Source organism: Pelophylax lessonae (assembly GCF_965119305.1).
Source record: "Pelophylax lessonae genome assembly, chromosome: 7".
NCBI lineage: Eukaryota > Metazoa > Chordata > Amphibia > Anura > Ranidae > Pelophylax > Pelophylax lessonae.
The window spans coordinates 70039187-70055764 of record NC_138774.1 but is presented as its reverse complement, the minus strand read 5'-3'; the positions used below and the strand labels follow the sequence as shown (position 1 = coordinate 70055764).

Below are 16578 nucleotides of genomic sequence, written 5' to 3'. Positions count from 1 at the left end.
CAACAAAGACTGCATCTCCAACTGCTTAAAAAGCATACCCTGGTTTTTGCCGCCAGCCCGGAAGGCTACGGCTACATCATTGATCACCCAATCCATACAGGGGACACTCCCCCCGCAGTCTTAGGCCTACCAAAAAGAAACCCCATATTTACAGTTCCTTAAATTTGGAGTTACTGGCCTTAGTGTGAGTCATCACTGAAAAGTTTGTGCAGCATCTCACAGGGGCAGACATACTGTAGAGGTCTTCATGGACAACAAACCCCCTCACCTACTTGGACACAGCAAAGCTAGGGGCATTGGTGCATAGGTGGGTCTTTTGGCTGGCATGGTTCAAGTATAAGATCCACTATAGGCCTGCAAAGATTAACAGGCACGCTGATGCTCTGCTCCACAATCTGGTGGAAAGCCCAGGGGAGGATGTGGACTCTTGCCATGAAGACACTGAGGTATCCTCTGTCCTGCCCATGGCAGCCACCTCATGCTCCGTCAAAGAGTAGGGAGTGGTTCGCCAGACAGAGTTCATCAAAATTTACAGCCGAAAGGAACAGGCGCTGATTCAACAGAAGGATCCAGATCTCATGCAGGTGCAACACTTCTCTCGGCAAGCATAAGCCATCCTTCCATGAGTGTCAGAGGCTGATTGATACAGTTCTATTGATTTTAACAGGCGGGGCAATGTACTTTATTGCCCGGCGTGCATTCCAAATGAAAAGCAGGACTTCCTACAAATTGTGGTTCCCGTTCACACATCCTCTGTGTCTGCTGAGTACTACATACTGTGAGTGGATACTTTGAAATCAACAGAACTTAGTCCTTAGGCTGGCCATACACTAGGCATATACAATTTTCTTGTTCAACTTTCCTTTAGATTTACCAAAACCATATAATATAAGGTCAAACCTAAACACTTTCAATTTGTATGCAATCAGACAAGCCCTTGCACTACATAGTTGAAGGTAAATCTAAAGGAAATTGAATAAGAAAATTGTATAGTGTATGGCCAGCCTTAGTCAGAACATGCTTCTTCTGCCTGCGGCTGATAGATTGGGTCCAGCAGGTTTGCTGGGAATGTGAAACTTGCTCTGTGCATAAGACCCCCAACTGAAAGGACCATGCCTATTACCATTACCACAGTGACTTTTTAACAATCTCCAGTTCACCCTCAGGATATTACTATTCCTTGGTTTTTGCCTACCCCTTCACCAGGTTCTCAATAGTAGTCCCCACTAAGGACCAGAGTACGCCAACCATGGCAAAATTATTTTGTGAGTATGTGGTCCAAATGTATACTCAGACACCAGGGCCCAGACTTTGAGTCAGTGCTTATGTCCAAGCTGTGCTGCCTCAATGGTTTCCGGAAGTCACATACCACCTCATATGATCCACAGGGTTATGGGGCTTGTGAGTGATTCTGCACCCTACAGACTCTCAAACAGATGGCACCAATATGTGGGACCCGTGGCATGGCCTTACAGCAATACCGTTCATGAGCTCCTGGTCACACGCCCTTCTTCTACTTGGCTCTCCTGAGGACATGACGACCCGGACACTTAGCAACTGGGTGCAGGAGAACAGGAACAGGCTACAGAAAGCCAAGCAAGTGGTGCTGTATGGACACAAAGACTTTGGGGGGTTCTAGAGGATCTGCTGTTGTGACCAGGGGACCAGGTGTTGGAGAAAAATACCAAAAATGAGTGAGTCAGTAAGCTAGAGCCCACAAAGGACCATACTCACTACCAGGAGGAATGATAGCCCTTCCCTCTAACTCCAGTATAAGGGTCAGAAAGACCCAGTTCCCTCAGGAGATGTCTCCATTGCAACCTGCTGAGGCCCTGTGTGCTAAGTGGCGACTGTTCCACTAAACAAGCCAGCGACTAAGAAGTATTTGACCTTGTAGATGTTCCATGAGTGAAGGAGGTTCCCAAAGAGTGGTACCTGCCTCCCCTCCTGATCAAACCCCCATCCCCTCCAAGCTCGGCAGTGGGAAGCCCCAGTGCAGCAACCACGGACAGTCCAACAACTCCTGCAAGTTCCACAGACTGTCCAGATGCAACCAAGGATTCTTGTCACCTTTTTCAGTCTAACTGTGGACAGCTTCCTGCAAGATACTACGATTAGGTTATTTGAGGTTTTTCCTAATGCTTTAATTATATTGTCTATGGTTTCTTGGATCACTGGGCAAGCTATCCATCTGGATGTTGTTGCCCCATGTGACTATGGCAGCCATCTTGGGTCAGGCAGAACCTATTTAAGGCCCTGGCTCCCAGGCTTGGTGCACATTTCACAAGTGGGTAGTGTAGGGACAGGTTACCTGTCTGATAGGGACTGTTATCAGCGGCAGCGAGACGTTCCAGACAAGTAATGAAAGGATAAGAACCTACCATCCTTCCTGGAGACCTCCCCATTTTGGTATGGACCAGCCAGGCTGCATTCTACCCCTCAAGACAAATGCTGTTGGCACATCTGAGACCTGCTCTGCTACACACCATTGATACATTCTGTGAGTGTTCTGGGTTGGGTGCATTCCTGCCAGGCTTGTTTTGAATTACAGAACTTTGACATTAATACAAGTTCTGTTCTCTGCAATCGGGATCTGAGTGTTTACTGCCACCTCACTATGCTGCAACTCCCCACACTTCACAAAAAAACTTCAAGTTGAAGGAACTTCATTCCAGGTGTAAAAGCAAAAGTCCATCTATCAGAAAGAGATTTAGGGAACTTCACTACAGGATCAATGGGAGAGAGACTAACATCTGACCGGTTTTGTTGGTATCCCAACTTTCTCAGAGTCTTCCCAGCCTACAGTAGTGAACCCCATCCCCACATAGCAGGTCAGGTGGTAAGGATGGCGCCCATAGGAGCAAAGAATGACAAACACCACTCCAGTCTTTTTTTACTAAATTAATATTTCTTTTTGGAGTGGATTTATTGGTAACTTTATTTTCATATCTAGTTAACTGCTTGCCGTCTGCCCCATAGCAGTTTTACTGCTGCAGGGCAGCAGCTGTGCGCCGGATAATGTATATATACAGTATCTCACAAAAGTGAGTACACCCCTAACATTTTTGTAGATATTTTATTCTATCTTTTCATATGACAACACTGAAGTAATGACACTTTGCTACATTGTAAAGCACTGAGTGTACAGCTTGTATAACAGTGTGAATTTGCTGTCCCCTCAAAATACCTCAAGAAACAGCCATTAATGCCTAAACCGCTGGCAACAAAAGTGAGTACACCCCTAAGTGGAAATGTCCAAATTGGACCCAATTAGCCATTTTCCCTCCCCGGTGTCATGTGACTCATTAGTGTTACAAGGTCTCAGGTGTGAATAGGGGGCAGATGTGTTACATTTGGTGTTATCGATCTCACTCTCTCATACTGGTCACTGGAAGTTCAACATGGCACCTCATGGCAAAGAACTCTTCTGAGGATCTAAAAAAAAAAAAATGTTGCTCTACATAAAGATGCCCCAAACAAACAATTCAGCCAAGCGCTCACTCCAAAGGGGATGACCAGCGTTCTTCTCTCCTCAGGCAGGGAACTCCAACATGTGTACATAAAAGAAAAGAAAAAAGGAGGCGCAAACACCTAGTGCATTACCCATGGTCAACATAAAAAATGTTTTAATAAAATGCCAAAAACATGCTTACAGACAAGAAGAATAAAATTGCATTACAAGAATCCACCACACATGGAATGGAACATGTTTCGGGAGTCAAGCTCCCTTCATCAGAGCTGGTCTTACCATCAGCAGGCCCAAATAAATACTAACATCAATTGATCAGGTTTCTCCCGCTCCCTGTGGGCGTTGGGAGGGACCGTACAGCACACAGACCATCCCTCTGCCCTCCTCAAAGATAAAACAAATGTCCCAAGAAAGCCACTGGCAAATAGTAAATAGCGGGACAAAAAAAATACCACAATACTGTATCACAATACTATATCTGCATATACAAGCACCATATGGGATCATTAAAGCGTGGGAGTCAGGTTGATTGGCAGTGTATATTGTGTACTTACCCAGCCATGTTCTCCCCTATGGCACTCTATGCCTGCTATAAAGTCCAAACTTTGGGGGCCATGCAGTTTTCTGCTACTGTTTCTTCCGGGTCCTGGAACACACACCACTCGCTCTGCGCACCAGAACCCATCCCACATCACACCCGCGGGCTGGGTGAGCTCCTCTGCCATGAGACTCGCCCCTCCCTGTTACCAAGGCCGCCTAGACTCCACCTCCACACTGTCTCCGGCCCGCATTGCTGGCCGCGATCAGCCGGAAGGGAGACAGGCACCCCAGAGCACCCCGGGCAACAAAAATATAAATAAATAAGTGTTACACATCTTTCCGCTCGAGGACGGAAGACTGTAATGCTTTAATTAATAAAATAAATTGCCAAATAATTAATTAATAAAAAAAAAAATATATATATATATATATATATATATATATATATATATATATATATAACTAATATTAAATAAATAGTACATTAATCTCACAGAGGAATCTCTGCATCATAAAGTGCTTGGCTGTATATCCAAAAAATGGTAAAAATACTAAATATGGGAGAGAAAAAATAAATAAAATAAAAAATAATATTAACCAGACAGAGGTGGAGGACAAGAAATAAACTGGGGGAGGGGTGGTCAATAAAAAAAAAAAAAAGAAAATATTGAATAAATAAATAGATAAATATATGACCCCCCTCTCTTTATATACTGTCCGGCCATGCCCAATCCACCCTACAGAGGAACGGCTATGTCCACCCATTCAGATACACTGAGTGGTAGTCAAGCCTGCTTTCATGTGAAATGGAAGTACATTTCAAATTAAAAATATGTTTAAATGTACAGATGTATAAAATCACATAGAAATATTGGTATTAAAAATAAGCTTCTAATGCATATATATAGCAAAAGTGTTATATCCTCTAAAACCATTTGAACCATTGTGCCTGCTGAAGTCTTATTATCAACTGGAGCTACCATCGTATGTGTTAATAATGAAATAGGATTAAATGTTGTGGACAAATTCCACCCAAAGGTAGAACTGTCCTAATGCTCTTACCCTACCTAGTTGACCCCCCCCCCCTTTTCCTCCTCTACCCTTTCTGTTCATACCCTCCCACAAAGGGCAGCTTGAGTAGCTAGGCCTATAATTAACGTATTACGGCAAGGATGTCTAAACCCTCATTCAATCCCCTGGGAGCCAGTGATCCAAGTTGGTGAATCCAGTACGTCTCTTTTCTACACAGCTTTTGGAACCTTGAGTCCAGCATCTGTGTAGCCTGTAATGTACTCAATTCCAAAGGCTTTGAGACCCATGGATTTTATTTTTGAGGTGGATGAGGACAGAGGGATGGTCTGTGTGCTGGACGGTCCCACCCACTGCCCACAGGGAGCGGGAGGAACCTGTTCAATTGATGTTAGTATTTATTTGAGCCTGCTGATGGCAAGACCAGCTCTGATAAAGGGAGCTTGACTCCCGAACGCATTAGCGGTCCTATCTACAGGAACATGTTCCATTCCATGTGTGGTGGATTCTTTTATTGCAATTTTATTCTAGTATGTTTTTGACATTTTTTTTGGTGACCACTGGTAATGTACTAGGTGTTTGTGCCTCCTTTTTTCTTTTCTTTTATGTCTACATAAAGATGTCCTAGGCTATAGGAAGATTGCCAAGACCCTGAAACTGAGCTGCAGCACAGTGGCCAAGACCATACAGCAGTTTAAAAGGACAGGTTCCACTCAGAACAGACCTCGCCATGGTCGACCAAAGGAGTTAAGCGCATGTGCTCAGCGTCATATCTAGAGGTTGTCTTTGGGAAATAGACGTATGAGTGCTGCCAGCATTGCTGCATAGGTTGAAGGAATGGGGGGGGTCAGCCTGTCAGTGCTCAGACCATACGCCGCACACTGCATCAAATTGGATTGCATGGCTGTCGTCCCAGAAGGAAGCCTCTTGTAAACATGATGCACAAGAAAGCCCGCAAACAGTTTGCTGAAGACAAGCAGACTAAGGACATGGATTACTGGAACCATACCCTGTGGTCTGATGAGACCAAGATAAACTTATTTGGTTCAGATGGTGTCAAGCCTGTGTGGCAGCAACCAGATGAGGAGTACAAAGACAAGTGTGTCTTGCCTACAGTCAAGCATGGTGGTGGAAATGTCATTGTCTGGTGCTGCATGAACAGTGTGGCTACAGTTCATTGAGGGAACCATGAATGTCAACATATACTGTGACATACTGAAGCAGAGCATGATCCCCTCCCTTCGGAGACTGGGTCACATGGCTGTATTCCAACATGATAACGACCCCAAACCGGTAAAGGGTAAAGGGTAAAGGTGATGGACTTGCCAAGCATGTCTCCAGACCCAAACCCTAGTAAGCATCTTTGGGGCATCCTCAAAGGGAAGGTGGAGGAGCGCAAGGTCTCTAACATCCACCAGCTGCGTGATGTCGTCATGGAGGAGTGGAAGAGGACTCCAGTGGCAATCTGTGAAGCTCTGGTGAACTCCATTACCAAGAGAGTTAAGGCAGTGCTGGAAAATAATTGTGGCCACACAAAATATTGACACTTTGGGCCCAATTTGGACATTTTCTCACGTAGGGGTGTACTCACTTTTGTTGCCAGCGGTTTAGACAATAATGGCTGTGTGTTGACTTATTTTGAGGGGACAGAAAATGTATACTGTTATACAAGTTGTACACTCACTGCTTTACATTGTAGCAAAGTGTCATTTCTTCAGTGCTGTCACATGAAAAGATATAATAAAATATTTACAAAAATGTGAGGGGCGTGCTAACTTTTGTGAGATACTGTACATGATTCTGGATTTTCGCTTGCAGGGGGTGCATATGCACTGTGATCTACAGGTGCCGGACACTCAATGTACCCAGACACCCGCCAATCGTCGCCAATACTCAGAGAACAGAAAAATATGTAAACAAGGAATATCTCAGTTCTGACAGGGATTAGAATCCATTACTTCTATTAGTAAAAGCAGCACATAGGTAACACACAAACACTGCCTAGACACACAGTTAACCCCTTAATCGCCCTAGATGTTAACCCCCTCCCAGACAGTACCATTAGTACAGTGATAGTGCATATTTATAGCACTGATCCCTGTATTATTGTCATAAGTTCCAGGCAAAGTGTCAAAAGTGTCAGTTAGTTTTAGAATGTCTGCCGCAATATCGCAGTCCCGCTATAAGTTGCTGATTACCGCCATTACTAGTATAAAAAAATATATGAAAATAAATAAATATTCCATAAATATATTCCATAGTTTGTAGATGCTATAATGTTCACATAAACCAATCAATATATGTTTATGGGGACATGTAATATGTATTTATAGTATATAATATAATGTAAAAATATAATTTTTTTTTTTTTTAAATCTGTCTTTTTTTGTTTATAGCGCATCAAAATAAAAACTGCGGTGGTGATCAAATACCACCAAAAAGTAGCTCTATGTGTGCGAATAAAATTACATAAATTTTTTAGGGTGCAACTTTGCAGGACACGCAATCATCAGTTAAAGTAAGGCAGGCTGTATGGCAAAAAATGACCTGATCATGAAGTGAGGTAAATCTTCCAGAGGTCAAGTGGTTAAAGCTGAGCTCCACCCAAAGGGTGAAGTTCTGCTTGAAGGCTTCCTCCCTTCCTCCTCTTACCTAAATGCAGAGGCGTACCTAGGGTCTCCAGCGCCCTTGGCGAGGTGCTGTATCGGCGCCCCCCGAGAGAGGGTTTGACAGAGAGAGAGAGAGAGGGGGGTGACAGAGAGAGAGAGAGAGGGGGGTGACAGAAAGAGAGAGGGGGGGGGGGGGACAGACAGAGAGAGGGGATGACAGACAGAGAGAGGGGGGGGGTGACAGAGAGAGAGAGGGGGGTGACAGACAGAGAGAGGGGGTGACAGAGAGAGAGGGGGGGTGACAGACAGAGAGAGAGGGGGGTGACAGACAGAGAGAGGGGGGTGACAGACAGAGAGAGGGGGGGTGACAGACAGAGAGAGGGGGGGTGGAAGACAGAGAGAGAGAGAGGGGGGTGACAGACAGAGAGAGAGAGGGGGGTGACAGACAGAGAAAGGGGGGGTTACAGACAGAGAGAGAGGGGGGTGACGGACAGAGAGAGAGGGGGTGACAGAGAGAGAGAGAGAGAGAGAGGGGTGAAAGAGAGAGAAAGAGAGGGGGTGACACAGAGAGAGAGAGGGGGGTGACAGAGAAAGAGAAGGGGGGTGACAGAGAGGGGGGGACAGAGAGGGGGGTGACTGAGAGACAGAGGGGGGGAGGTGACAGAGAGACAGAGAGGGTGGTTTTGGGAAAAAAAAAGACAGAGAGGGTGGTGACTGAGAGACTGAGAGGGGGGTGACTGAGAGACAGAGAGGGAAGTGACAGTGAGGGGGGTGACAGAGAGACAGAGACAGGGGGTAAAAGAGAGACAGAAGGGGGGGGTGAAAGAGAGGGGGGGTGACAGAGAGACAGAGAGGGTGGTGACAGAGAGGGGGTGACAGAGAGACAGAGAGGGGGGGTGACACAGAGACAGAGAGGGGGTGACAGAGAGAGAGAGAGGGGGTGACATAGAGAGAGAGAGAGAGAGGGGTGACAGGGGGGAGAGAGAGAGAGAGAGGGGGTGATAGGGAGAGAGAGGGGATGACAGAGAGAGGGGGTGACAGGGAGAGAGAGGGGGGTGACAGGGAGAGAGAGGGGGGTGACAGGGAGAGAGAGGGGGTGACAGGGAGAGAGAGAGAGATAGGAGGGTGACAGGGAGAGAGAGGGGGTGACAGGGAGAGAGATGGGGGTGACAGGGAGAGAGAGGGGGGTGACAGGGAGAGAGGGGGTGACAGGGAGAGAGAGAGGGGGTGACAGGGAGAGAGAGGAGGTGACAAGGAGAGAGAGAGAGGGTGACAGGGAGAGAGAGGGGTGAGAGGGAGAGAGGGGGGTGAGAGGGAGAGAGAGGGGGTGACAGGGAGAGAGAGGGGGGTGACAGGGAGAGAGGGAGAGAGGGGGTGACAGGGAGAGAGAGAGGTGTCCCCTGGTCAGCTTGTCCTGGGAGAGGAAAGGAGGTTGAAAGTGCTGGTTGGCGGTACAGGCTCCTCTGACAGCCTCAGTGTAATCCCCATCCCCAGCTTGCCGCCGCTGGAGCCGATTGATGATGTCACGGTCATGTGACCGCTGACTGGCCTCATGTGTAGGCGGAGACAGAGCTCCTGAGAGCCCGCACTGATGCCACCTGGAGTGGACACAGGGCTCCGGGATTGGAGCCGCATGCTGCCTGGGGGCGCCAGGGGCACAGGCTGTGGGGAGGGAGCAACAATCACTGCTAACACTTCCAATTTTTTTGCGCCTCGGCCTGCGCCCCTGGCGGGTGCCATTCTGGCCAACCCCTTGGTACGCCCCTGCCTAAATGGCAATTTTTTGGGGGGCGGGGGGGTGGGTACCTGGTTTTGATAGGTACCTGCTCCCACTTCCGCTCGGATCGTCTAGTCCAGTGATGGCGAACCTCTGCTCCCCAGATGTTTTGGAACTACATTTCCCATGATGCTCAACTACACTGCAGAGTGCATTGACATCATGGGAAATGTAGTTCCAAAACATCTGGGGTGCCAAGGTCTAGGCAATCCAAGTTTTCCTCTCCCCTCCCTCCCTGCAGTCTTCTGGGACACATCACAGGTGCCTAAAGACAGCCGGGCCATTCACAGAGCGCAGCGAGCCTCATGCATGGGCAGTGGGCAACCGGCTGTGAAGCCACAAGCTGTCACAGCTGGGTGCCCACAGTTGAGAGCCCGGGAACCAGGGAGAGAAGAGGAAGAGAAGGGATGGCTCGGGTGAGCACATCGCTGGATCGTGGGACAGGTAAATGACTGTTTATTAAAAGTCAGCAGTTACAGTCTTTGTAGCTACTGACTTTTAGTTAACACAACATTGACTGGAGCTCCTTTTTAAAAACAAATCATTTTCTAACAACATTTCTCAATTTTCTTTGCATTTCTTGCATTCTTGTATTCATCCCGTACATGCCATATCTTATCGCAACTTTTTAGATGAGTGAGACCTATGGACCTGTGTACACCTGCTACTTGACCACCATACCTGTAGTTGTACTGGTTGGGTACGATGCAGTGAAGGAGGCGTTGGTAGAACACAGCGATGCATTCAGCAAAAGAGGAGAATTGGACCTGCTCAGCTTATTATTCAGAAAGTATGGTAGGTAACTAGATATAATATACTATAATACCAGCTTAATAATTTTACCTAGACACTGGATTATTTAATTTGACAGTGCAAGAGCAATAGTGATGTGCAAAGTAGCAGTAACCAATCAGATTTTAGGTTGCTGAAAGATCAGTGAAGTCAATGGATTTTGCACATTGCATGTTGCTTGTTGTCATCGTTTATGTGAAAAAATAATAAAAAATTGTTTCTAACTGATGAGCTTGGGCATGTTTTGATGCTTATCTAGACCATTGTGGCAGAGCCTGCTAGAAAATGTTCATCTGTAATGAGACAATCAACTGTGGCAAGAGCATTCCTCACCCTGCAGCTGCATGTATACAGTATAAGGCATGCACATTAGTAGCTGCGGGGCAGGGAATGCCTTGGCCACAAATTATTGGCCCATTACAGGTGACAGCTTCCTGACAGGCTTGACCACATGGGTTCGTAAGAGCATCCCAAAACTCTCAAACTCATGTGTATTCCTAACTTGAGGTTTGGCTAAGCAGATTACCACCGGATCTGGTGTAGCTCTCTCTCTCTCTGTGTTACAGAAAAAAATAATAATTCCAAGTATAACTGCAAGAGCCATCTCTGTTGTTAACTGAATTTTTACTTTATTAATAAAAAAAAAAAAAAAGGATAGCTGCACGAAAGTGACACTTTTACTATAGGACATGAAGACCCTTGTGTGGACTTCTCACATTTTGGTTTTCCAAGAATATAAAAATGTATGTCAAGGCAAACTTTTTTTTTTTTTGGATAGAATGCAGAAACTTTAGATTCTCTGTCAAGTTTTTATTTCTCTTTGTGTTAACTCTGGGGAGATTTACATCTCCATCTGTCCTGCTAACCATTATCAGTAGGACCGAATGTTAACCACTTAAGCCCCGGAAGATTTTACCCCCTTCCTGACCAGTGCCTATTTTGTGATTCGGCACTGCGTGACTTTAACGGACAATTGCACGGTCGTGCGATGCTGTACCTAAACAAATTTGACAGCCTTTATTTCCCACAAACAGAGCTTTCTTTTGTTGCTATTTGATCACCTGTGCAATTTTTTGATCATGCGCTATAAACAAAAAAAGAGCGTCAATTTTGCAAAAATAACAATATTTTTCAAATTTTTTTATATGAAATTCCCCCAAAAAAATGTAAAAATCAAAATTTTTTTACATTTTAGGCCAATTTGTTTTATGCTACATATGTTTGGTAAAAAAAATCGTAAAAAGCATATTTTGATTGGTTTGCGCAAAAGTTATTGCGTTTACTAACTAAGGGAAAGATTTATTTGTCATTTTTGTTGTTTTTTTTTTTAACGAGTAATGGCGGCGATCTGCAATTTTTTTGCGGGACTGCGACATTGCGGCAGACAGATCAGACCCTTGACTGACATTTTTGACACTTTTGGGGTTACCAGTGACATTACTACAGTAATCAGTGCTATACATATGCACTGTTACTGTAAAAATGACACTGGCAGTGAAGGGGTTAACTTTTTTTTGAGAGGGAGGGGTTAAGTGTGTCCCTAGGGGCGTGTTTCTAACTGTGATTGGATGTGGCTTGATGTGTAAGAACAGAGATCAACGGTCCTACATAGCAGAACCGTATGATCTCCATTCTTACACAGGGAAGAATGACAGGCGGCTTTGTTTACATTAGCCGCCTGCCTTACTTCCGGTGTAACGGATGATCGTGAGTGCCCGGCGGATATCAGGTCCGCCAGGCACACGCGCGGGGGGGTCTGTGACCGAGCGGGAGCGGGAGCGCACCTCCGCCGGCGCGCGCTCGCTCCCTAGAGCCTCACAGACTAGCTACGTAGCCCTACGTCACTTTGCCTGTGAGGGGCTGACCGCCGCAGTAAATAGTCGTGCCACGGTCGGCAAGTGGTCAAGAGAAATTCAAAATTTAGTCACTGTATAAAATTAAGAGATGAGGGCTGAGAGGTGGAGACAGTTGTCAATCGGGCTGCTGGATTGATTCCCACAATATTGTCAGGACCCTTCCAGAGCCTGGAGCTGCTCTTATATGCCAGCTGAGAGCGGGCAATAGCCAGATTCTGGGTAACAGGAGAACAAAAATAAATGTACTTCTGTGACCCACAGAAGCAGTATGACCAAAAAAGCTTTGGCCATACTTCTCTTTTACCTTTATAATTGTTGGCAATTCTCAGCTATGTATAGAGGAGCTCACATCATCCTCAAGATAGAAGCAGTGTATGTAGGAGAGAGATATTTTTCCAGATGTGTTAAAGGTGTGGTTTTGATCATTTTCCCCCTGCATGCAGGGTACCTTTTGCAAGGAGCGCGGTCATCAATATCCAGAACTAGGGGGAGACTGTGGTCATGTGAAAAATCTAACATTAAGGCAATTCTCCAACTTAGAGATGAGCTTTTACTCTATAAAGTGCTTTACATATATAAATTGCAAATGCAATTAGCAGCGCAATTTCCTCCAACAATGTATAACATATCAATCCCGGTGCTGAAAAATTATGGTTAAAAGATCATGACAGCAATAAAGTGTTCAAGTGCAGTAAAAAATAATAAGTACATAGTGTAAATTAATAAATATATGGGGAAATGTGCAAATTCAGTCCAGATATATAAAAGGAATGAATGTATATATAAAAATGTGCAAATGCAGTCCAAATATAAAGAAAATGTGCAAATACAGTCCAAAAGTGGGTTCAGCCAAAGTAAAGTGATGGCTCCTTTAGAGTTCCAACAAGGTGAGTATACTCCTCAAAAGTTCAAAGTGCTATCTGCCTGAAGAAGTAGTGATGGTAACACCCTCCATATTTTGCGGGATTAGAGAGAATTCAAACTCACCAGATGTTGTTGACTTCTTTTACCTTATGGCAAACAGAGATCAAAAAGCACTCGTGAGATCCCTGTGATCTCTGGTCCAGCAATCCGTATCTCCTTATGGAGGATATTCCTATATGTTGATCTCAGGGGACACAGATCACAGAGAGAGGCGGACTCCTTATGGTGTAGTATCAAAAAACTCTGATTTGTTTATAAAAATGCCCCATGGGGCATAACAAAAATAAAACAAAATTATTTGCAGCATTTGTACAATCAGAAATCCCTGAGTCCCAAAGCCAGAGCTCCCTTGTGGTTGCCCACACACTATTTGGGGAGCTGCACCGCTCTGGAAGTGCCTAAACCGGCATGCGTTCCAGGCTGAGCTCAGAACGAGGCGACATGCGTGTCAGCATGACGCGTTTCGTCATTAAGTTGACATCATCCGAAGCTGAGGGCACGTCGCTTCAACCATATAAATATACTAGGAACCAAGAACCCACCCTCTAGCCACTCCTCCCCAATGCAACAGGCGAATCTATCGGACAAACCTCTCTATATTATCCTACCATTTAACTACATAAGATCCCACTATTTTTGAGCCAATCCCCTCGGGAAAAACATTGAACAAAATGCAGGGCTTTGAAGCTGTAAATACATCAACAATCTCAGCCTATTATTTGTGTTTATAGCTCCCGAGAATTAACGAGCCTAGAAAGTATAATATGCATATAAATAAATATACTTTTGCTTGTAGTTAGAACAATTGGGGGTATTAAAGATTAAATGAACCTCTACATTACTATTATGCAAATATACTTATACTTATATGGTGATATTAATATATGATCCAACTATATTTATAACTCTTGGGAAAATTAAATGCACCACTAACACTATGAAAAATAGGGTTGGTGGTAACCAATGTTATCATTTCCATTCAACAATGAGTAAAAAAAAATATTAAAAAATATGTTATAAAAAATATATACAGTATCTCACAAAAGTGAGTACACCCCTCACATTTTTGTAAATATTTTGTTATAACTTTTCATGTGACAACACTGAAGAAATGACACTTTGCTACAATGTAGATTAGTGAGTGTACAGCTTGTATAACAGTGTAAATATGCTGTCTCCTTAAAATAACTCAACACACACCCATTAATGTCTAAATCGCTGGAAAAAAAAGTGAGTACACCCCTAAGTTAAAATGTCCAAATTGGGCCCAAAGTGTCAATAGTTTGTGTGGCCACTATTATTTTCCAGCACTGCCTTAACCCCAGGCCCGGATTGGCTAATCGGGAGCATCTGGAGAATTCCAGATGGGCTGGTCCATTTGGGGTGCAGGTAGGGCCGGTGTACTGCCAAAAGTTACAAGTATCATCTGCCCTGGACGTGTCCATATGTGTGATGAAGGGGGGACACACTGGGAGCTTCTGCCTTCTCCTGCCTGACAGGGGTGAATATCATTCTCCCTCCTGTCACTGTACAATGTATGATCCCCGGACTTGTTCATTCCATCCACTTCACCTCTGCCTTATCTCTTCTTCTGCTGTTTATTAGGGATGATCGAACTTTTGAAAAGTTCGGTTCGACCAGAACACCCGAACTTCACGAAAGTTCGGTTCGGATTTCAGAACCCCATTGAAATCAATGGGACCCGAACTTCTGTAATCAAAAAACACCATTTTTAAGCCCTAAACCCCAATAAATGCCCCTAAAAAGTGCCTAGGGTTCTGGGTCATGCCCCATTAACTATTAATCACACAAAAAAAAGTTCTTAAAAATTGTCATTTTTGATAAAAAAGCCAATTATTGAAAAATTAAAAAAAAAAAAAAAGAGATTTTTTTGATTTTTACTTTGGATTTAGTATCTGGGGGGTCTAAAAGGTGTGCATGTGAAGTTTCAGCTCTGTAGCATGTCCAGAACCATGAAAAAAAAAAAGATAATTTTTCAGTAGAACAGGGATGTGGTTCGGGAGCCTCCTTTAACTTTAAAACCTATATGATCTTTTTTTCTGGTTCTGGACATGCTACAGAGCTGAAACTTCACAGGTACACCTTTTAGACCCCCCAGACACAAAATCACACAAAAAAAGTTCTTAAAAATTGTCATTTTTGATAAAAAAGCCAATTATTGAAAAATTTAAAAAAAAAAAAAAAAAAAAAAGAGATTTTTTGATTTTTACTTTGGATTTAGTATCTGGGGGGTCTAAAAGGTGTACATGTGAAGTTTCAGCTCTGTAGCATGTCCAGAACCAGAAAAAAAAGATCGTTTGTATTAGAAAACTTTAAGCACAGGAATATGGCTTCTCTGCTGTAACACCTTGCCGGTTGGCTTTCTTATCAAAAATGACAATTTTTAAGAACTTTTTTTGTGTGATTTTGTGTCTGGGGGGTCTAAAAGGTGTACCTGTGAAGTTTCAGCTCTGTAGCATGTCCAGAACCCCAAAAAAAGATCATATAAGTGTAAAAGAGGGGTCCCACCATCCCTGCTCTACTGAAAAATTATCTTTTTTTCTGGTTCTGGACATGCTACAGAGCTGAAACTTCACAGGTACACTTTTTAGACCCCCCAGACACTAAATCCAAAAAAAGTCATGCCTGCCTCCAAAAATGCCCGATAAATGCAAGAAAAAGCGCCGTAGAGAAGCCGTATTCCTGTTCTAATAAAAATTATAAGAAAATGCTAATTTTTGGGGGGTTCTGGACATGCTACAGAGCTGAAACTTCACATGTACACTTTTTAGACCCCCCAGATACTAAATCCAAAGTAAAAATCAAAAAATCTCTTTTTTTTTTTTTTTTTTTTTTAATTTTTCAATAATTGGCTTTTTTATCAAAAATGACAATTTTTAAGAACTTTTTTTTGTGTGATTTTGTGTCTGGGGGGTCTAAAAGGTGTACCTGTGAAGTTTCAGCTCTGTAGCATGTCCAGAACCATAAAAAAAAAAGATTGTTTGTATTAGAAAACTTTAAGCACAGGAATATGGCTTCTCTGCTGTAACACCTTGCCGGTTTAATAGCAGGCATTTTTTTGGGTTCTTTGCAGTCAGGAAAAACATCTGAACTTGTGTATAGTGGTACTGTGCACAAGTTCTGATGTTTTGCCTGCCTCCAAAACCCCCCAAAAAATGCCAGCAAAAACACACCTGGGCATTTTTTTTTTGACGCTAGCGTTTTTTTTGGCATTTTTTGGGGTTCTTTTGAGGCAGGCAAAACATCTGAACTTGTGTATAGGGGGGATATATAGACATATATGTCTGAATATATACCCCTAGACATATATAGGTGTGATAGTAGCAGAAATAAATGCTTGCGCTAATGAAATCATTTACAGTAATATATTTCTGCTACTATCACACCTATATATGTCTAGGGGTATATATTCAGACATATATGCCTATATATACACCCTATACACATGTTCAGATGTTTTGCCTGCCTCAAAAGAACCCCAAAAAATGCCAAAAAAAACGCTAGCGTCAAAAAAAAAAATGCCCAGGTGTGTTTTTGCTGGCATTTTTTGGGGATTTTGGA

The 16578-nt window shown here is 43.9% G+C and overlaps 1 protein-coding gene across 1 annotated transcript in view; it reads left to right on the top strand.

Annotated features, from left to right (window-relative positions):
- Positions 1-16578, top strand: part of LOC309559463 (cytochrome P450 2C8-like) — a 139231-nt gene that overhangs the window by 17151 nt on the left and 105502 nt on the right. The window contains exon 2 of the mRNA XM_082262735.1: positions 10057-10219. Within this exon, the coding sequence (XP_082118861.1) occupies positions 10057-10219 (163 nt within the window). The remainder of the gene's footprint in view (positions 1-10056; positions 10220-16578) is intronic.